A 23,852-nucleotide genomic window follows, 5' to 3' on the forward strand; every position below is an offset into this window, starting at 1 on the left:
CAGGGAGGCATCTGATTGGCCCCAAATTTATTCTGCAGCATGACAACAACCCCAAACATACAGCGAAAGTCATTAAGAACTATCTTCAGCGTAAAGAAGAACAAGGAGTCCTGGAAGTAATGGTATGGCCCCCACAGAGCCCTGATCTCAACATCATCGAGTCTGTCTGGGATTACATGAAGAGAGAGAAGCAACTGAGGCTGCCTAAATCCACAGAAGAACTGGTTAGTTCTCCAAGATGTTTGGGCCAACCTACCTGCCGAGTTCCTTCAAAAACTGTGTGCAAGTGTACCTAGAAGAATTTATGCTGTTTTGAAGGCAAAGGGTGGTCACACCAAATATTGATTTGATGTAGATTTTTCTTCTGTTCACTCACTTTGCATTTTGTTAATTGATAAATATAAACTATTAACATGTCTATTTTTTAAACATTTTTTCACACCTGCCTAAAACTTTTGCACAGTACTGTCATATACAGATGTGCTCAAATTTGTTGGTACCCTTACAGCTCATTGAAATAATGCTTCATTCCTCCTGAAAAGTGATGAAATTAAAAGCTATTTTATCATGTATACTTGCATGCCTTTGGTAAGTCATAGAAAAAAGCAAAGAAGCTATGAAAAGAGATGAATTATTGCTGATTCTACAAATATATTCTAAAATGGCCTGGACACATTTGTTGGTACCCCTTAGAAAAGATAATAAATAATTGGATTATAGTGATATTTCAAACTAATTAGTTTCTTTAATTAGTATCACACATGTCTCCAATCTTGTAATCAGTCATTCAGCCTATTTAAATGGAGAAAAGTGGTCACTGTGCTGTTTGGTATCATTGTGTGCACCACACTGAACATGGACCAGAGAAAGCAAAGGAGAGAGTTGTCTGAGGAGATCAGAAAGAAAATAATAGACAAGCATGGTAAACGTAAAGGCTACAAGACCATCTCCAAGCAGCTTGATGTTCCTGTGACAACAGTTGCAAATATTATTAAGAAGTTTAAGGTCCATGGAACTGTAGCCAACCTCCCTGGGCACAGCCGCAAGAGGAAAATCGACCCCAGATTGAACAGAAGGATAGTGCGAATGGTAGAAAAAGAACCAAGGATAACTGCCAAAGAGATACAAGCTGAACTCCAAAGTGAAGGTACGTCAGTTTCTGATCGCACCATCCGTCGCTTTTTGAGCGAAAGTGGGCTCCATGGAAGAAGACCCAGGAGGACTCCACTTTTGAAAGAAAAACATAAAAAAGCCAGACTGGAATTTGCTAAAATGCATATTGACGAGCCACAGTCCTTATGGGAGAATGTCCTTTGGACAGATGAGTCAAAAGTGGAGCTTTTTGGCAAGTCACATCAGCTCTATGTTCACAGACGAAAAAATGAAGCTTTCAAAGAAAAGAACACCATACCTACAGTGAAACATGGAGGAGGCTCAGTTATGTTTTGGGGCTGCTTTGCTGCGCCTGGCACAGGGTGCCTTGAATCTGTGCAGGGCACAATGAAATCTCAAGACTATCAAGGCATTCTGGAGCGAAACGTACTGCCCAGTGTCAGAAAGCTCTGTCTCAGTCGCAGGTCATGGGTCCTCCAACAGGATAATGACCCAAAACACACAGCTAAAAGCACCCAAGAATGGATAAGAACAAAACATTGGACTATTCTGAAGTGGCCTTCTATGAGTCCTGATCTGAATCCTATCGAACATCTATGGAAAGAGCTGAAACTTGCAGTCTAGAGAAGGCACCCATCAAACCTGAGACAGCTGGAGCAGTTTGCTCAGGAAGAGTGGGCCAAACTACCTGTTAACAGGTGCAGAAGTCTCATTGAGAGCTACAGAAAACGTTTGATTGCAGTGATTGCCTCTAAAGGTTGTGCAACAAAATATTAGGTTAAGGGTCCCATCATTTTTGTCCATGCCATTTTCATTTGTTTTATTATTTACAATATTATGTTGCATAAAAAATCAAATGCAAAGTCTGATTTCTATTAAATATGGAATAAACAATGGTGGATGCCAATTACTTTTGTCAGTTTCAAGTTATTTCAGAGAAAATTGTGCATTCTTTGATTTTTGTGGAGGGGTACCAACAAATTTGAGCACGTCTGTATATATATATATATATATATATATATATATATATATATATATATATATATATATATATTCATACTGTTTTTTTGTGAAAAAAAATAAGTATCATATTATTTAAACATCTACTCTGTATTTGCAAAATTCATCCTGAATCTGCAGAATGTAAACTAACTGTTTTGAAGGTTTTGGCTGTTAGGTAATAACAAGTCAAATACAGTAAGGTGATATTAAATCATGAAGAGGCCACATGCTGTTATGTGCTGTGGAATGTGGCCATATGGGCACACAGTGGCCATCTGCCCCACCCAAACAGAGGGGAGCAGAAGGAGGCAGAGAGGAAGGAAGACATGGGAGGAAGAGGAGTGGTGCATCCATTGCATGCAGTACGGGCATGAGGAGCACCACTGCCCGGAGGTGTTACAGGACACAGACCTGGAGTGGGAGGAGCCCGAACGTCCTGCACCTGAGTGGGAGGAGCCCAAACGTCCTGCGCCTGAGTGGGAGGAGCCCGAACGTCCTGCGCCTGAGTGGGAGGAGCCCGAACGTCCTGCGCCTGAGTGGGAGGAGCCCGAACGTCCTGCGCCTGAGTGGGAGGAGCCCGAATGTCCAGAGCCCAAGAGGGGGGAGTCAGTGCGTCCAGAACCCAAGAGGGGGGAGTCGGTGCATCCGGAGCCCAAGAGGGGGAAGGCCGAACCTCCACAGTCCAGGTGTCCACCAGCAGAGGGAGAGTTCCTGCTGGTTTTGCCTCCATCACCGTCACCAGCAGAGGGAGCATGCCTGCTGGTTCCCCTGCTGCTGTCGTCCCGAGAGCCAGAGGGGGTGGAGCTGCCGTCCCGAGAGCCAGAGGGGGTGGAGCTGCCGTCCCGAGAGCCAGAGGGGGTGGAGCTGCCGTCCCGAGAGCCAGAAGAGGCGGAGCTGCCATCCCGAGAGCCAGAGGGGTTGGAGCCACGGACCCGAGAGCCAGAAGGGGAGGAGCCACGGACCCGAGAGTCAGAAGGGGAGAAGGCTGAAGCCCTTCAGCAGCCCTTGCACATGCTGCTGAGAGGAGCTCAGGGGAGGCACACCTGACTGCGACGGCAGGAGGTGCCAGCCTGACTTCAGAGGCCGCTAGAATGGCCACAGCCACCACCGCCAATGCCAGAGTGTCTGGAACCGTTGCCACTGGAGGAGCTGGAACTGCCGTTGCCGGAGTGGCCGCCGTCCCCGCCTGCTGTTCCAGTGGGTCTGTCTGCTGTTCCTGAGGGTCCACCGTCTCCACCTATTGTTCCAGAGGGTCCGCTTGCTGTTCGTGAGGAGCTGCCGTTCCCGCCTCCGCCAGCAGAGGGAGACGAGCCACCGTTCCCGCCTCAGCCAGCAGAGGGAGACGAGCCGCCGTTCCCGCCTCCGCTAGCAGAGGGAGACGAGCTGTTGTTCCCGTCTCCACCACTAGAGGTGCCACCATCGCTGCTCCTGCTGGAGGGTCCAGGTTCCCTACCAGCGTTCATGTGCTTTGAAGGTCTGGGGCCCCCGCTATTGAAGGAAGCTTGGGGGATCCGGCATCAACCCCGCCCACCACCTCCTGCTGAAATAGCCCACCCAAGGGACATAAGGGGACTCTTGGGGGGAGGGCTTGGATTCAAAGGGGGGGGGGGGGGAGTTTGGCCGATTGTGGCCTCTGTACTTTGTACGTGGAGGGAGGTGTGTGGCAGAGCAGGGCTCTGCCCTTAGAAATACTGGCAGGGAAGGAGTTAAATTCTCCTCCCTGCCCAGGTTGATTGTTTCAGGTGGGAGCAATCAACCCATTAATTATTCAATTAGTCACCAGCCACCTGACATAAAAAGAGGCCTCAGCCTCCCATTCAGGGAGAGAGAGTTCTAGAAGAGAGGAGGAAAGAGTGTTTTTGTATGTGCTGTGTTTTGTTTTGTTTTTGGTAAACCAGTGAAGGCAACGCCCAGCCTGGAAGCCTTATTTTGTAAGTTTTGTTTTTGTGTTGATTGTTTGTGTTTTTTTTAAACCTTTTTGTTTGGCCCTTGTGCCGATTTCTTTTGTATTTTTTTGTATATTAAAAACTTTATTTTGAACTTTCAAACTGTCTCTGAGTCTCAACCTCTGTCATCCTTGTCACACGCATATATGCAATTTAACTAAATACAGATATTAAATGAAAATTACATTTAATGGCTTATAAAATGTTCAAATTTAAATGCTTATAAAATCTACTGTGTAATGCACACAAAATAAACATAGCAGCTTAAGAATTAGAACTCTGTGTCATAGAATACATTGATTACCATGGCCTCTATCCACTGTATGCATATGGAAAAATGTAAGTTTGACATACTTTCTACAGACAAAATGACTCATACAATATACTCCCAGATTCTAGCATACTCAATAGCTTGTTGCTAAAGTCCAGATCAAGTTTCCTCATGATTGATTAAGCCCTAATCTAGATATGTGTAGAAAGCTTAATGTGACGTACGGATGGAGAAACAAAGCCCTCATAACCCCCAAAAGATGTTGCTTAAATAATAAAAAATGTTTCAGGGACATGCAATGTGAAATTAAATGTCATTTAGGAGTAAAAGGAAAATAGGCATGACTACAGAAAGTGGGAATATAGCTTGTGTTTTTAAACTTTCTAAAATAATTAAGCCAAGCCTTAATAAGATCTGTGATGTTTGATAAGAATGTATGCACTGTACTTAATGTAACTGCAAAATGAAAAGCTTACAGTAGCTAGATACTTTTCAGGTACAAGTACGCAATGCAGTAAAGCAGTTAGATGTGTTACACAGGGGTCGGGACTGGTCAATAAAGATGGTTGACAACCGCAGCTAACACTGACCCCACATATAACAGTGACCAATAGTGTGTAATGTGTAATACTAAAAAGCTGAATAGGACATAAGTGTTAGACAACAAATAAAAAAAAGCTACTACACTATCAAAAGGCTGTTTTGCTGTCATAGGCAGCCAGGATGGAGCTCATTCATGTGATGAGCTTTCAAGGAGCGATGCGTGATGAATTCCTCAATTATTCAGCCTCCAGTTTCGTCTGAGAACTTACAGATGCAAATCTTTTTAGATGATTCCTCGAGGATCATCGACATCTTTTCTAGTATTTAATACAGAAGAGCCTGCCAATCAAACACTTACTATTAGTCATATCTGTTGTCTTGCCCATTGTGACTGAAACGTAAGGGACAGGAACATGTAGCTTTTACATATGTTGTAACAGCTAGTCATGAATGTATCAATTTTAATAATAACTGATTCAGTCAAGCAAGCCTAGTTACATGCAAAGTGTTTGCAACATGTCACGTACAGTAGTAAAGTACTAGTCGATCTTAAATTGGAAAACTGAATCAATGGCATTACAATGTATTTATTTTGAATCGGTTATTCTAATAAATGTAATTGGTTTAGATCTGGCCCTGTGCCTTAATGTTTCAATAATTATTTACCCAGCCTTGTTCAAAAGTGTATCCTGTAAAGAGAACAAAACCAGGTGGGTATCGTGTCAGCAAAATATACTCCTCCCCTTTGCAAATCTAGAGAACAATTGAACTATCCGTCTACTTCTTTACCTTTTGAAAACGTGCCTAAAGAATAGCACCGGTAAAGCACATCGAACCTGGGAGAATGGCCACACAGAGAACTCTGTATAAAGAACTGGGACAATAGATAATTTGGGTTATTGTGTTTCCTTAAGTGTATTTTTTCTTTTCTTTCTTTCTTTTCTTTTTTTAAAATCTGAAACTGTGGATTCCACACGGTGCAGTTTGAATTCCTACGTGGTGTCTGTAGTCTTGTTTTTTTCCTTACAAATCAAACCTTAGAAGGATATAATACTCATTAAAAATAAGTAAAGCCGGATCTTTTCATAAACCACATTGGCGGGACCGTTTTCTTGCTTAATGGAGGAAGAAGAGGATTTGGACAGACTGCGCTTTCTTTTTGACGCTTGTGATGCGAATAATTCTGGGAGGATAGAAAAAGAGGAGTTTTTCTCGGTTTGCTCAGAGCTGAAGGTCCACCCTGCTGAGATCGAGTGTATTTTTACCAAGCTGGACGTGGACAGGGACGGATCAATCAACTTTGAGGAGTTTGCTAACGGATTTGAAGCAGTATCAGACCTGATCGACCTGGGAAGGATGGAAAGCGATAATGATGGGCACAACTTAAGACAGGCATGGGAGGCATTTCAGCAGAGACTTGGGGAAGAGGCTAAATTCATCCCGAGGTGAAATATATCTGATTGACCCATACAGTATATTTGTATATTTTGTACAACAGTACTGCTTTTATGGTTATTAATTCTGCAACGCTATTTATTATTATTATTATTATTATTATTATTATTATTATTATTATTATTATTATTATTATTCCACAAGGAAATGCTTCTCTTTATTATTATTATTATTATTATTATTATTATTATTATTATTATTATTATTATTATTCCACAAGGAAATGCTTCTCTTTATTATTATTATTATTATTATTATTATTATTATTATTATTATTATTATTATTATTATTATTCCACAAGGAAATGCTTCTCGTAACGTCTTTCATAATCATTTCACAATTATGAAATAAACAGAACAACTTTATAAAAGGTGATTCTGAGTTTACATTACAACGGTGTAACTAACTGCATAACCTTAAAACATGTATCATGGCTCACTGAACAATCAGTCAGTGGAAAGTTTTTTTTTTCCTGATCGTCCTTTCTTAGTTAATAATTGTTTGCAGACCTGATATTGGAGTTATGTACGTGTGCCTAGGAACAACCTCGACCACAAGGGATTAGCAGTTTTCCATTAAACAGTGAATGATTAGATACCTTGTCCTTTGTAAATCTATGCAAATCATGGCAAGTAAAGTAGATTAGTGACTAGCTCCAGACATGTTTTTTTTTTTTTTAGTATTTCGAATAAAATTAATAACCTTAAACGTAATTAAGGATGCATTAGTATACTCTTAAATGTTTTTGAAGTTTTAAGATATACAGTATGGTCGCCACAGTAAATGTATGAATGCTAGAATATTCTCAATATAGCGAATCCATACTGAATACATTGAAAACCTTATAATTTTTCTATACCAAAATTTTGATCGCGCAACCCGTTGATTCAATAAAGAGGTAGGTTGAATAGTAAAGGGAATGCAATTTTGCCTTATGATGTGCGGTTGTTTTAATTAGCCAGTGATGCCATATATAGATTACTACAGTATGTAGGGAAGTATTTCATCAAACATATTTTGTATGGGTTCTATTGCTTTGACAAAGCCTTTTACTTCAGATAAAATTAATACAAAACATATACGTATACTGTGTATACATAGTGCAATGTTTTCTATTTTTGAAAAGCATATTCAATTTTAAATACATCACATTAAGCAGCTTAGGTATTTTTTATTTTATTTTTTTAAACATTAGCTACAGAATGTAACCTTTTTATTTTAAACATTTTGTTGTATAGGTAAAACCAGATGCAGACTGGTTTGTGAGCTCACAAATGTAAACGTTGCATGTTTTAATCCCAGCAATTTTGGTAAATCTGAAGAAAACGTAGATGGAGTTTTCATATTCTAAGTCTGCGAATGTAACTCATTGCTGTGCAGGTGTAGTGTCCCATACTATTGAAAGAGTAACATTCTAAATTAGAAGGTTGTTGAAAATATATTTTTTTATATTAAAAAAAGCCTGTAAAATATATTCAGTAAAACAAACAGACGAACAAACAAAAAACTATTTGGAAACAATGTCTTCCCCCCCTTTTTTATTTCTAACTTGAGTTAAGACAAATCAGTTATGCATTATTTTAATAATCATAATAGACTGCCGTTCTCCACTTTATATATAAACTGCATTATATTCATAAAAAAATGTAGTAAGTGGGATATTAACTGAACATTATCAGTATGTGCAGAGATAATGATCTTTGGTCAATAAAGATAAGCTTCAGTGTGAAGATCATTGAAGAGGTTCTACTGAACAGTATAAATAGATGACAGTCAGCTGGCAAACAGAATGTTTCGACATGTGGGGAAAATAATAGCTTTTTGTGGCTCAGTATTCATTTAAAATAAATACATAAATAATAGAATACAATTAAAAATCTTACTTTATATAACACTTCTGATTTTTCAGTTTATTGTGTTCTAATTTTTGTTTTACAGCTATAAAGTTATGCCACATATTCCACTATCATTTCATTGTTATCAGTAAGGTATATTGTTGGCTGTTGGCTGTGGGCTGCATAGGAGGGAGAGGGTTAGTAACATATTTTATTTTGGTTACACCCTCGCTGCACAAATCTTTTCTGACCGCAACCTATTGTGGGTTAAAAAAAAAACATTACAATTATGTTAGTACATTGACGTGACCTACATCCATCGTATGCAAATGTGGAAATTCAAGCGTGGCATTTGTACGTACTGACAGACGGATATGTTAATCCATATTTTTGAATATCGTAACCAAGTTTTATAACAATTGGAAAAATGTTCTCTAGATACAGTGTTTGCAAACTGTAAATCAACTCATTTATGTTGTTCCACAATCTGACTGTAAGTGTTTAGCAATTGGCAAAATGAATAGTTCTCATTTGGACACTAGCCATAGCCAGATGTGTCTGACTGTAAATAGCGTTGGTTAAAGTGGCTATGCGTCTGTATAATAACACTGAAGAATTGCTGTTCTTCAAAATTGATTACAAATAGATTGAAAAAACAATGCACTGTTAGTAATAAAGAGATATACTTCTTTTTTCAGGCAAGCTGTAATGGAGAATGCTTAGTCTGACAGAATCCTTAGTGTAATGTTGATGATCTTTTTCAAACAAACAAACAAAAAAAAACAACAACATTTGTTTAGCAATATTATGCATGTATTAGATACCTTCAGTTATTAGAATGGCTCGCAAGATATTTAGCAGGGTTTCTAATAGCATCAGCTATAAGCAATGTCAATAAACCACCCCTGGGGGAAACCCCAGTTGTATTATTGAAGAGTGGCAGTATTTACAGTAGATTGGACAATGTTTAGATCATTAAAGAGTAAGTAGCGGGGTTCCGAAAAGTATACCGTTACACGTCCCCACGTGTTGCTACAACTGTTGAAATAACATACCTGTAATTTTTCATTGTTAACATCCTGACAACTTTTTACACTTATAACTTTAAAGTCTGTTTCAAAGCTCTTTTCAAAATGTCCGCTCTAGTGCACTGATAGTGTAAGGATTATTGCCCACATTGTCAAACATAACACAGCAATAACGAGCCATAACGGGACAGAAAAGCCAGAGTTATCTTTTTTTTTATTTATTTTTTATCGCTCTTTCTACAGTGGTTTAGAGGACATATCTCAAACCCCAGTGTCCTAGAGCGGCCATTTTGAAAAGATATTTGAAACAGACTTTAAAGTTATAAGTGTAAAAACATTTCAGGATGTTAACAATGAAAAGAAAAATCACAGGTATTTATTTAAACAGTTGTAGCAACACGTGGGGACGTATAACGCTATATTTTTCGGAACCCCGCTACTTAAAGCAGCTACCCACCAAACACGATGCGACAGCGAAACAAAATGAATGGTAAGTATCTTTCACACCACAGGTGACGCAGGAGTGACACCAGGGCGATGCTGGAGCGACGTGAAATAAATAGTATTGAATTATATATTTTTAGATATGTCATGCGACAACTAGGGAATTAATAAATCAGAGAACAGCTTCAATGTACGTGGTCCAGCAGGGTGAAGCAGTATACAGAATGACAAAGGAAAAAACAATACTTGCTGTTGAAAAAATACCCAGAGCTATATGACAAAGGTAATGGCAATTATAAAGATACAGATTTGAAAGACAATGTATGGGAATCCATTTCGAAGGAACTGGATAAGCCTGGTGTGTATGATTTATTGCCATATATATTGAAATACCGTCAGAGAAGACACTTGTAATTTCCACATCATATTGACGAATATGTACCAGTCTTGATCATAGTTATTTCAATAGCAATTTTTAACAGTATAGGTCTGGCAGTTTTCAAACCTCTTGCATCGCCTCTGTGTTGCTTCTGGTTTGTATGGTCAATTCTTATGTTCTTATGTCGCTGCAAAAGTATGTTGTCGCCCAACGAAAAATCGCATCGCGTCTGGTGTGTGGAAGCCTTTACACTTTAATATAGACTCCATTATGTTGTTGTTTTTGCTGCTGACTCTTTACATAATCAAATTTTACATATTTAAGTACACATTTATTATTTTTATTATACGAATACTGTTATTATTTGTTTTGGTCTTATTTTTACTGCATCACTGGTTGATGGTACTTTAATATGTTTTTGTATTTAATGAGCATAGGACTGTAGAAATTACAGTAGCATCTTATTTACAATATGTCAGTCTTCCAGGGAACAAAGTAAAACACATTTTTTGTAGGAAAAACTGCTCTATTGGCATATTAGAATTGACTGTATTTGTTTCAAATTACAAATAAACTGCTGTCTATGTTTGGATATCCCAATTATATATAGGGCAGCAGTGTTGAGTAGTCGGTTGGGCTCTTGACTGGAGGGTTGTGGGTTCAATCCCAGGTGGGGGACACTGCTGTTGTACCCTTGAGCAAGGTACTTTATTATTATTATTATTATTTGTTTATTTAGCAGACGCCTTTATCCAAGGCGACTGCTAAAAACCCAACTGTATAAATGGGTAATTGTATGTAAAAATAATGTGATATCTTGTAAGTCGCCCTAGATAAGGGCATCTGCTAAGAAATAAATAATAATAATAATAATAATAATAATAATAATAATAATAATAATAATAATATTTGTAATGGTGTAATGGTGTTGTCCTGCCTGAAGGAATTAAAAACCTATATATATATATATATATATATATATATACAATTCTTGTTTACAGTATTGCTGTGGTGAAGAGTTAGTAATAGTTGTGAGTCAGCAGCAGCAACAGTAATGTGTTAAAAGTTCTTACTCAAGGGACCAGACATTTTCTAGTATTTGAGGGCTTTCTCACGCACATCTTTTGTTTGAATTAACTTCCTACCACCACCTCTGCAGTACCTCCAATAATGTGCTGCCATCCCACCTGAAGGCCGTCATCTCTTAAAGTTTCTCCCTTGGACTGTAAGACTGGGCCCTTAGCCAAATTAGATACACAAAGCAAATATCTAACTTCTGTGCTTCACTCACTCTCTAGAATGTTGTTTAACATTAAGCCCTTATTGATACTGTTGCTATGTAGTGTTTCGTGCATTATTAGTAATGTTTTGTTGTTGTTGTTGTTGTAGAGAAGAACAAGTTGCTACCTTGTACCAAAACATCAACCTAACAGAACCCCGACTGGTGCATCACTATGAGCAGGTCATCATGAACTTCATTAGAGAAATCAAGCTGCAAAACTCAGAAATGGAGAATCTGGCACTAGCAGTGAAAAGGTAAATAATAACATGCTCCTTAAATCTTAATGCAGAGATATAGTTGGGGTGATGTATGGAGGGAACCTGTTTTTTACTTTTTAGGATTTTGTCTTCTGAATCACAATTTATGCTGTTATTAACCATACATTAAACACAAAGATACAGAATACTAAAATCTACAAAATAAGTACTAACTAAGGTATTTGCTGAAGTATTTGTGTGCTAGTTTTGTGACAAATAAATACTGAAATCTAACAAGCTAGGTGGTATAATGGGTTATTGCACTATGCTGTGCCATGAGGGATGCAAATGTCTTGTTGGCTTTTAATTTGCTGTCATGTAACATGTAAGCATCACGATTTAATCTACCAGTAATGCAAATCTGCATATAAATTGCATTTCCCTTTAAATACACAGAGCCCAGGATAAAGCAGCTATGCAGCTGAGTGAAATGGAGGAAGAAATGGACCACCGGATACAGGCAGCTGAGAACAAAATTAGACAAGCAGTAAGTGCTATTAAACCGAGATACAGTCATGCCCATTTTTAAAAAGCTTCAGAATTGTCATGGGAACCTTACCACGGTTGATGTGTTTTGTTCTGGTCTATACTGGAACCCCACAGTGCTACTCAAAATCAGTGTTTTCAGTATGTGTTCCTACTTAATAATACACAGGGAATTAGCTTGGAGTTGGACAGTTGGCTTTTTCTTATCTGGCAGAGATAGAATTCCTCACCGCAACACAGAAAGCGTGCACACACACTGCCTGGCTCCAAGGGCAGTGCTGCATTGAGGGTGGAGTATCTTTGGTGTCCAATGCAGCTGACACCCTTTTGAAAAGCTTAACAGTTTGCTAAAGATTATGTGGATTTTAACTACTGTTTACAAAAGCAGTTTACTGTGAGTGAAAAAGCTGGGGTGCGAGCTAGAAAATATGAGTGTGTACATTAATGGATTAAACCCAAGCCATTTTATAATATGTATGATCTTCTGATTGAATTGTAGTTTTTTAAATAAATGAGCAAATGCATTCTATTGCACAATGAGTTTTGAGCGATCTGGGATTGAATAACTATTTTGTATGTAGCATAAATATGTTTTTTTTATTATGAAATCTGATCCATAATTCAAATCCTATGACAGAATTACCAGGCAAATTGCACTGTTCCAAATTACGCTTTGCTAAGCTAATGCAGAGCTTGATCCAAGGGAAGTAATTCTCCAAATTCAGATGTTTAATCTACACTTAACCATACAATATTTGTGTTTAACAGAATACGTTAATGTAGACACCTATAATATTGTGCATTTTGCAAGGTTTTAGCATATCTATCTTAAGTTGTTAATGTTTTTTTTTTTTTTTTTTACCATGCCATATCAATGGAATGAGTTGCATAATCTTTAGAAAAGGCATGCATTCTCAACTAACTCTACGAATTTACTGACTGAAATTCAAGGTCGCTAATAATATTGATAACAGTGTAGCCATGCATGGCAGCAAATGTTTCCTTCATAAAGCTGCATTTATTCTTGGTGCAGTTACCATGAATGAATCACTGAGGTCTGTGAAACAGCAACATTGAGATGATTAAGTGAAGGTAAACTGTAAATAACATAGTAGTTAAAATGATTTTTAAAGTTCAGTCTCTTTAAAAGAAATACAATACTGAAATTATACCTTTCTCAAGTCCCCTAAAACAATCTTTGTTGAGCCTCTCCCTGTATTAGCTTGCTGTATTATAGTTCTACATCTATGTTCACTTTAAGTACTACTAGCTGCCTGTAATGCTTCCACAAGCAATTTTTTTAAGAACATAATGTACTGTACCAATTATTCAATGTATATAAGTATACCACATTAGAGTATTAAAACTAATTAATTACATACACATATAAATAACTTAAGGGTATAAACATCCGACCAGTCCTATTTGTTTAAATTTTCAGCAGATCACAGCAGTTGCTATTGGGACACTTGTCATCCTAGTTTTAATTGCAGGCAAGGAAAAGTCGGAGGAACTGACATAATTGAACATCCATGTCACATAGCAACAGGCAGGGATGTTAATATTACAAGTGCCAAACCTCAGACTTAAACATGGTTTGAGAAACCAAGAAAATAGTTGCCAGAAATAAGCAGCCAATGACTACATCAATATCAGGTACACTGTATTTTGTTCTAAATACATTGTATAGGTGAACTTTGACTTTTGATATACATAGGGTCAGAGCCGTAACCACAACTTACATTCTACCGAGGTCAAACTTGGGTTTCAAGCTGTAGCTGGCAGTATTTATATACATATAAAATACAATACAAATTTTACATTTCCAAAGAGCCTGAGTGCTTTACAATGGAACAACAGCTATACAATCTTCTAAAAGCTGTTGACTAGAACAAGTCAGGTTTAAAAAAAAAAAAAAGTCTTAAGCCTAGATTTAAAAAAAGTATTGTGTCTGCTTCTGAGAAATAGAATTCCACAGACGAGGGGCATAGTAACTGAAACTCCGGGAACCCAGTCATATAACATGCATACACTCCTGTATACAGTGCCTTGCGAAAGTATTCGTCCCCCTTGAACTTTGCAACCTTTTGCCACATTTCAGGCTTCAAACATAAAGATATGAAACTGTAATTTTTTGTGAAGAATCAACAACAAGTGGGACACAATCATGAAGTGGAACGAAATTTATTGGATATTTCAAACTTTTTTAACAAATAAAAAACTGAAAAATTGGGCGTGCAAAATTATTCAGCCCCTTTACTTTCAGTGCAGCAAACTCTCTCCAGAAGTTCAGTGAGGATCTCTGAATGATCCAATGTTGACCTAAATGACTAATGATGATAAATAGAATCCACCTGTGTGTAATCAAGTCTCCGTATAAATGCACCTGCACTGTGATAGTCTCAGAGGTCCGTTTAAAGCGCAGAGAGCATCATGAAGAACAAGGAACACACCAGGCAGGTCCGAGATACTGTTGTGGAGAAGTTTAAAGCCGGATTTGGATACAAAAAGATTTCCCAAGCTTTAAACATCCCAAGGAGCACTGTGCAAGCGATAATATTGAAATGGAAGGAGTATCAGACCACTGCAAATCTACCAAGACCTGGCCGTCCCTCTAAACTTTCAGCTCATACAAGGAGAAGACTGATCAGAGATGCATCCAAGAGGCCCATGATCACTCTGGATGAACTGCAGAGATCTACAGCTGAGGTGGGAGACTCTGTCCATAGGACAACAATCAGTCGTATACTGCACAAATCTGGCCTTTATGGAAGAGTGGCAAGAAGAAAGCCATTTCTTAAAGATATCCATAAAAAGTGTCGTTTACAGTTTGCCACAAGCCACCTGGGAGACACACCAAACATGTGGAAGAAGGTGCTCTGGTCAGATGAAACCAAAATCGAACTTTTTGGCAACAATGCAAAACGTTATGTTTGGCGTAAAAGCAACACAGATCATCACCCTGAACACACCATCCCCACTGTCAAACATGGTGGTGGCAGCATCATGGTTTGGGCCTGCTTTTCTTCAGCAGGGACAGGGAAGATGGTTAAAATTGATGGGAAGATGGATGGAGCCAAATACAGGACCATTCTGTAAGAAAACCTGATGGAGTCTGCAAAAGACCTGAGACTGGGACAGAGATTTGTCTTCCAACAAGACAATGATCCAAAACATAAAGCAAAATCTACAATGGAATGGTTCACAAATAAACATATCCAGGTGTTAGAATGGCCAAGTCAAAGTCCAGACCTGAATCCAATCGAGAATCTGTGGAAAGAACTGAAAACTGCTGTTCACAAATGCTCTCCATCCAACCTCACTGAGCTCGAGCTGTTTTGCAAGGAGGAATGGGCAAAAATTTCAGTCTCTCGATGTGCAAAACTGATAGAGACATACCCCAAGCGACTTACAGCTGTAATCACAGCAAAAGGTGGCGCTACAAAGTATTAACTTAAGGGGGCTGAATAATTTTGCACGCCCAATTCTTCAGTTTTTTATTTGTTAAAAAAGTTTGAAATATCCAATAAATTTCGTTCCACTTCATGATTGTGTCCCACTTGTTGTTGATTCTTCACAAAAAAATACAGTTTCATATCTTTATGTTTGAAGCCTGAAATGTGGCAAAAGGTCGCAAAGTTCAAGGGGGCCGAATACTTTCGCAAGGCACTGTATGTACTGTCTACTTCTGAAAGTTGTTTCATAATATAGAGCACATAACCCACACTACATAATACAAAACACAGCCTTCCAGTCTTAAAATAGAGACAAATGCAGTCTTTATTATTAAGTATGTTTCAGCATGCTAAGAACTTGATTCTATCCAGTTCCTCAAAGTATAGCAACTCGATGTACAGAAGTTATTAACCAAAAAAGGCAGTTAACCTATAATAAAACTTTTTAATAATATATTGCATTTATATAGCAACTTTAAATTTGTGAACCACCTTGAGAGGCACGCATATAAAAACAAAGGTAAATGAAATACAGAAGAAGAAGTCCAAAACTAACTACAAAATTAAAAAGTACACAGTTCTGACTGTCTCATTCTAGTGTGGTTATGTAATTAAAGCAAAATGGCTCCTCGCTCCAATATTTTTGTTTCATTTCTAAGTGTGAGAAAATACTTTCTCTTCTGGCTTCACCTTCTTTTTCTTCCCTAAATGACAAAGCTGCCCTGCCGCCTTACAATAAGAAAACACAGATACATATATAGATAGATGAATAGATAGATGGATGTACATTAAGATATGTATAGAGGCTTGCCTAAATCAGCATGTTTCCAAAGTACCTCTGATTTTGGTTTTAGCTACAGTATGTAATTGTTGAATTATTTCTACACTGTACTGATTTTAATTTCAGATTATAAAAATAATGGTATTTATATTTTGAAATGTTTAAACTTTTTTTTTTTTTAAAGATTTACAAAAATAAAGGTTTTCTTTTTAGAATAGTAATGCTTACATTTATATAGCCCTTCATCCCCAAAAGGATATCAAAGCACTTTACATGAATTAGGATGTGAACTACACATGAACAACTGCTGCAAACTTTTACACTAGGGTCTTAGTTTTCACGTGTCATCCGAGAGACAGTACGAGCAGGAAAGCAAGCGTCCGAGTCGGGATTTGAAAAGGGAACCTCTTGGGTGCAAGCCACCCTTTTCTTTGACTACTGGACCACACAGCCTCATCATTAGCATTTTTTTTTTAATGTACTAGAATGGCACTGCAACTGGCCTCTTGTTTGTTTATTTTTTTTAAGGAACCAATGTCAATCTCAGCACTCGACGTTGTTGTTATATGTTTAAATGAATCATATAAAAGCGTAAGGAATTCATTAATGTTGGACAGTTGAGTAACCTTCACCGTAGTGTGCACACAAAATTGAAAAGTAGCCTATAGTTTTTGAAACACTGATTCTGTACAACCGACTTTATAAATACTGACAATATTACAAATAATAGGAATGATGTAAATACTCTATTTGCCGCCAGCGTGCATACTAGTATTAAAGGACTGAACACATTCCTGAGTGTGAGTCTAATCTGATTTTAAAAGTGAGGCCCCCACCCCGTAGCATAATAATATCGAAGAAATGATTAATTATTTAAGTTATTTAAATTAACAGTGGTCTGATAAGATACATAAACACGGCATGGCACACAGGCATATGAAGAATGCAGTGACCTTGACTTTTTAAACACTGCCTGTGGCAAAGTGGTAATTAGTAGCAGGTGTATAGCAGGTGCAGTGCGGATGCAGTAATTCCAATAAAAAACAGACAACAAAGTACGGGTGAAATGAAGGTTTTAATGATTAGAAATCCAATTGTCTGATGACTAGCCAGAAAACAATAATGAGCTGGCAATACACAACAATGTGTATTGCACAGTAATGAAAAAGGGTTGCAGTCCCGCAAACAATAAACACGGTACAAAACACACACAATTAGACACGCACGATCACAGGTCCAAAGTGAGTGCTCTCAGTGCTTGTGGTGAAGTACAATATATTACGTGCTATTGGTGAAAAACAAGTGCTGTGGTGATCCGGCTTTGTGCTGGCCCGTGGCGACAGCTCCGGATTTGTGTTTAGCCGTCTAGTGCTATTTAACAAAAAAAACACAGACAGTTACTAAACAGAAAATACCAACAAAACACTCACAAACTCTTATTATTTTATTTTGGGGATATCTCCTGGTCCTTCCAGTCTCCTTGTAACTCTGAAACCCAAGCGAAGGAAAAGATTTACAATTCTCTGGCCCCTTTTATGCGATTATGCATGACCCCTTGGTAAACGATTGCAGCTGACTCCATTGCCTGCAGCTGCTACCTCGTTTACCTCCCAGGTCAATACATTCCCGCACTGGAGTCTCGCCTTCTCCCAGGCTGACTGACTTCCCGACCCAGGTTATTATTTCCATTACACGAGAGTAGATGTTAAAACTTCATGCTGATTTGAACTCGGCTCTCGCCAAGATAAGCACCAACTAAGACGTAGCTTTACAATAAACTAATGTGATCCATCTGTGTCTCCATCCATTTGCGTTTCCTTCCATATGATGACGTAGATATCCTTCTGCCTGGTGTTGATGGCTGAAGTGTAATGCTGGCTCCAGAGATTAGCTTATTTTGCCTCCCTAGCGCATCAGAACACACAACGGCTGCAATGCTGGCTCCGGGGATCAACCACAGTGCGGTCTCCCCAGCGCATCAGCATGACAACTGTCTGGATTGAGCTAAGTAGGGTACATCTCTGAAGTCTTCAAGTGGGCACCTTCCATCCTCGGTGTTTCGTCGACTAGCCCACGACACCTCAAGAGGGCTCGACTGTGATTTTGGCGTCCCAGAATCACCCCCCTCCGTCCCCCACTCAACTCAGCCCAGCTTACTTACCTGTACATCAGCTTTTCTTTCTTTCTATTGTGCTTGAGATCCCCAGCCAGAATCTTTCCGTCTCAACCAGAGCCAGTTGCTGCTCCTCTCTGCTGCTTCAGATAAGTTCTTCACTGTGCGACGCAACTCTTGGCCACTGAATCCGATGTCTTTGAGAAACCGGGTTGTAGAGAGTGCCACAAATCCTCGACAACCCACCTCCACTGGGTAAACCCGGACTCTCCATCCTCGCTGTTCCGCTTCAGTGGCTAGTTGAGCATACCGCAGTTTCTTCCTCTCATACGCCTCATCTACAGCATCCTCCCATGGCACTGTTAACTCTACCAGGTGAACAAGGCATGCTGATCCAGACCACAAGACAATATCTGGTCGAAGGTTAGTGGTGGCAATCTCAGGTGGAAAAATAAGCCGTAGACCAACATCTGCCAGCATTTTCCAGTCTCTAGCAGCTCCCAGTTGTCCTGGGTGAGGATTGGTTTTAACACCTTTTCTTGGTGGTTGCTCTCCTGGACGGAGGAATGTTGTCTTTTGTGTGTAATGTTATGATGGAACAGGTGGCAACTTTTTGGTCATGTTACGCTTGTCTTCCAATGCTAAGGCCAAACATCGCAGCACCTGGTCATGGCGCCATGTAAACCGTCCTTGGCTAAGAGCCACCTTACCCTGTCAAAATGTGCCTTAATGTTGCAGGTGATGAACACAAAGGACATGAGGGATCCTCTCCTACCCAGAGGTTTAGGTTCTGTGGTGATGGGAGAACATCATATGTTGACCTGATGAGGAAACTGATCTTGCTCTGTTCCATTGACCATAGGTCTTGCCAGCCAATCTTGCGTTGTTCTACACTCTCCCATCTCATCCATTCTCCCTGCTTGGCCTGGGAAACGGCCTTTACGCACCTCATCCTTTCCTCCTGCTTTTGCACCTCGTTGACTACCAGCTTCCTCCGTTGAGCTGGGGCTGCCTTGTGCCATGTAGGAGGAGCTGAACTGAGACCAAGACCCCCTCTTCCATGCTGAACTTGCCCCATGATATCACCAATTCAAAGGGCAGCCTTTGTATCCTCCACAGCTTTCTTTGCCACCCACTTTCTTCCAGTTTATGCATTTGTCATGTGACTCTACTAATGTCATTTCCAGTCTGACCTTGGTGCACTTAAACTTCTCGGTTAGAGCGGATGCTGGTAACTGTCAGACCAACCTGTCCAAAGCCTTTCCCTTTCACTACTTAGTGCCCCCACAGGTCGAGAGGGAGATTTACAACCAGAACTCATTATATTTCTGTAACACTGCCTTACTGACTCATACTCTTATAGTAACTTAATCAAAACAACAAAATAATCGCTGCTTACAAAAAAAAACGTTATTAGAAAATATAGCCCTTATTCAAATACCAAATTTTTCAACGACAAACCTTAACTGTAGGAATAAGAAGGGGAGTCTTGTATTAAGCATATTCGGATCTGTACAGCTTTTTCGGCCGATTGCTTGGCACCGAAATATGAACGTTCTCATTGTATGTGTGCGTGATCGGTTGCCCCTATCGCCTAATTAAATCAATGCTTTTTGCAACGTTGTTTTGACTGCTTGGTATTTACTATTCAACCTCAAAGTTACACGGCAAACCAAAAGGGAAAGCGAAGGAGTCTCTATGTACTTATCCAGATTTTTTACATGAGCACCATTTATGATGCAAATAATAATATTGTGCAAATAATAATGTAGAATTAAAAAATATCGAGTGATGAATACTAAGTATTAAAGACTTACACACACCTTTATTTCCAGTATCTTCTGTTAATTTGCTTGCTTCATTACTCCCCTTATCATACCAGGAGCAGCTGCTCATACAGTTAAACAACTGTGTCTAATCTCTGGAACACTAGGTGATTCCTAGGCAAATCATTTAAACAAATCTGCAGGGAATTACATAATGCAGAAAAGGGCTGCAGACCTTTCTGACAGACAGAGTCCAAAAAATACAGTAATTGTTATTATTGCCAATTATTTTTTAATGACAATAAAAATATCGTCGCAAATAAATGATATTGTTCCTTTTTTTTTTTTTTGGACAACCCTTGTGCATGACGCGAACTAAAAGTATTACACTATATTATTTCAATTTTTAATTCCAGGACTCATATTATTTTATTGAATGTCAAGTCAACCATTAAATCAATTAGGTGTCACGTTAAACATTTAAAAAGGTTCATTTTAATTATGTTCGATGTACCCAATGTATATGTAAGCAATAAGACATGACAGGGTGTTGGTTGTGCTCGAATAACCGCACGCCCAGGGGTGTAGTAAGGCCTTTAGCCCCTGGAAGTGCGGTTATTCAAGCACAACCAACACTCTGGAGTCTCTTATTGCACTTATAAAATGGGTTACTAGTTTTTAGAAATAAAGATATAGACACATTTTTATTTAAAAATGAATATAGGTTTATTTTTTCCTAAATATATTACCCTAAGAAAAATAGGACTCCCAAGTGGCGCATCCGGTAAAGGTGCTCCGCCTGGAGTGCAGAATGCGCTCTATAGTCTGGACGTCGCCGGTTCGAGTCCAGGCTACCCCATAGCTCTCAGGGGGCGGCGCACAATTGGCCATGCGTAGCCCGGGGGGGGGGGGGGGGGGGTTAGGTCGGCCAGGTCGGCCAGGGTGTCCTCGGCTCACCGCGCACCAGCGACCCCTGTAGTCTGGCCAGGCACCTGCGGGCTTGCCTGTAAGCTGCCCCGAGAGCTGCGTTGTCCTCCGACGCTGTAGCTCTTGGGTGGCTGCATGGTGAGTCTGCAGTGTGAAAAAAAGCGGTCGGCTGACGGCACACGCTTCAGAGGACAGCGTGTTCGTCTTCACCCTCCCGAGTCAGCGCAGGGGTGGTAGCGGTGAGCTGAGCTTCAAAATAATAATTGGCCATTCCAAATTGGGAGAAAATAATAAAAAATAATTGGCAACGACTAAATTTATGAAAAAAAAAAATAGTTCCAAATAAATGTAATACTGTAGTTCCAATGAATTTAATAGATAAACAAATTATTTTTAATAATAAATTAAATAAATTAAAATAAAGTAAAATTATCAGAATATTTTCAGTATTTGTCTCATGAAGTTGACTGTACCAGAGAATGTACAGTTTTCTAAATTAAATGGCTGGTTACACAGATTGTGCAGTAGGGGGCACTGTTTGGTGAGTAGGGGAGTTTGTTTCTGCCTTTTGTTTACGAGTTGATGACAGTACTCCAGAGAAGATGTAACGTCAGGACTTCCTGTCTTTTTTTTAAATTTATTTATGATATAACCTAATTTAACAAAAAAGATAGTGGTAATAATGATTAATACACAACATTATTTATTTTGTTTTATATATATTTTTTTTTAACAAAATCTAAATCACTTTTAATGTTAGTGCACATAACACATGCAAATAATGGTTATTTTATTTTTGCCTACTTAGTAGAAATTAAATAACTAAATCTAATTTGAATAAAAATAAAACTTGAAAAAAGTGCATTTTTCCTTTAGTGTTTTAGACAGGCTTCATCTTGCGATCGGTAAGACATTGACCTTGTTTTAGTAACAATGTGAATGTACCTGTCTTTGTGTTATATACATTTCATGGTGAAAGAGTAAGTAACTTACCATGGCCTTAATATGTGAAAAACCTTAGAAAGGAAAGCATGTTATGTTTTTCAAAAGATTTAAAACGTACAATATTAGTATTGTATATAGTAATATACACTATTAGAAGCGCGTTGGGCCTGTAGTATTATATAAAAGCAGCTTTAAAAGTACTTCTAGTTTTATATTTATACATGACCACAAATTATAGAGAGTTCTATAAAATAATTAATTGTATTATTTTGTTTCTTGCAGGAAGCCAAAAAAGCTGAAGCTGCTCTAGGTGACCTCAAGCGTCAGTATGATTCAGAAGTTTGTGAACTGCAGGTCAAAATGAAGAAACTGAAAATGGTAATTACAGTCCTCATGGCCAATATGACAGAACATTAATCTTTTTTAAGTTCTACGAAATTACATTCTCTATTGTCATTGCCTCTACTGACACCAGTTTATATACCTTAAATAACATTCTATAGTATACTAAACATGTTTGTATTTTTGAAAATTATCTTTGTAATACATGGTTTCACAAGTTGACTGACAGGCTTGAGAAAAAACAAACAAAAAAAACGATAATAATGAAATTGGACAGTAGATCATATGAAAGAGGAGTGTATGGTAGGCACTTTGGCCTGAATTTATTTACTCCCCCATAATAAATTGCTTGGAAAATGCCCCTTCAAATATCTCACTCTAAAGAACATGCAATATCAATGTTGTTTAAGAGTAAACTGAAAATTACAGAATATTTTTTAGACTTATATAAATTAAATAAATCATGCCTTACAGTTAATCTACAGTGCAAAATAGGGCCCCTTGTATCTTCGGGGGCACAGCCCCATCGCATAGCAGATCGACTGGGATGTAATAAAACACACAATGTTTAATTGTGGGTCACCAAAATATAATGAAACAGTAGTTATACCTACTGAAACACTAAATACATTTGTAATGCTTTATTGTGTGTAATGGCTCAACAGCACTACATGCTGACTTAGTTAATTCTTCAGTGAGTGACAAATCTAGTTGATCTAATCTGATTAATTTTTTCTCTTACAGGTAGAAGAACAATACAAACATATCAATCTGAAGGACGAAGTTGTTGGATTAAAAAGGAAAATCAATGAATTAACGCTGGTAAGACTTTTCTTTTATGATATCAGTTGTATGTAATTAACCCCATGAAATTGTTCTTCAGATACAAAAGGCTCTGACTCTTTATTTCAGGAAAACCAGCAACTGAAAAGAGAACTCCTTGGGTCTCAAACAAACATTGCATTCCTTCAGAGTGAGCTGGATTCTTTGAAATGTGAATACGCCGATCAGAGTTTAAACCTCGAACAGTAAGAGATGCTTCAGTAATAAATACATGAATTGTGTTACTGTAGCACATTGCTAACAAATGAATTAGATTTGGTACCAGTACATTGTACTTCATTAAACTTTTCACTGCAATATCTCAGGAAAACATTTTTTTTTTTTTTTTTTTTTACTTCGGCATGAGCTTTTGTTAGGAGGTGTTATTCTACAAGCTGTGGATAATGGATATTGTGACCTACCTTTTCATGAAAATGACTGTGTGTCCCCTGGACAGGGATATATAGGATACTAACACCTTGTTTCAGTGGCCTTGGGACCTGTGTAATTTACTGAGTATTAAAAAATGTTAAGTATTAGAAAACATTAGACACTAGATGAACACATGGGCATAATTGTTTACTTTTGTCTTTAATTCGTTCTCCCATTATTAATAAACTTAATAGTTAATTAAAAACTGAATTAAATGCTGTATATAG

General features: G+C 38.5%; 1 protein-coding gene across 2 annotated transcripts in view; it reads left to right on the forward strand.

Moving 5' to 3' along the window:
* Positions 1 to 5,685: 5,685 nt before the first annotated feature.
* The window catches only part of rasef (RAS and EF-hand domain containing), a 31,146-nt gene continuing 12,979 nt past the window's right edge, over positions 5,686 to 23,852 (forward strand). For both annotated transcript variants that reach the window (XM_034034917.3, XM_034034918.3), the window contains exons 1-6: positions 5,686 to 6,320; positions 11,407 to 11,553; positions 11,953 to 12,043; positions 22,312 to 22,407; positions 23,116 to 23,193; positions 23,284 to 23,399. In XM_034034917.3, the coding sequence (XP_033890808.3) occupies positions 5,995 to 6,320; positions 11,407 to 11,553; positions 11,953 to 12,043; positions 22,312 to 22,407; positions 23,116 to 23,193; positions 23,284 to 23,399 (854 nt within the window). In that variant the 5' untranslated portion in view covers positions 5,686 to 5,994. The remainder of the gene's footprint in view (positions 6,321 to 11,406; positions 11,554 to 11,952; positions 12,044 to 22,311; positions 22,408 to 23,115; positions 23,194 to 23,283; positions 23,400 to 23,852) is intronic.

The sequence above is a fragment of the Acipenser ruthenus genome, chromosome 1 (genome assembly GCF_902713425.1).
Source record: "Acipenser ruthenus chromosome 1, fAciRut3.2 maternal haplotype, whole genome shotgun sequence".
Lineage (NCBI taxonomy): Eukaryota > Metazoa > Chordata > Actinopteri > Acipenseriformes > Acipenseridae > Acipenser > Acipenser ruthenus.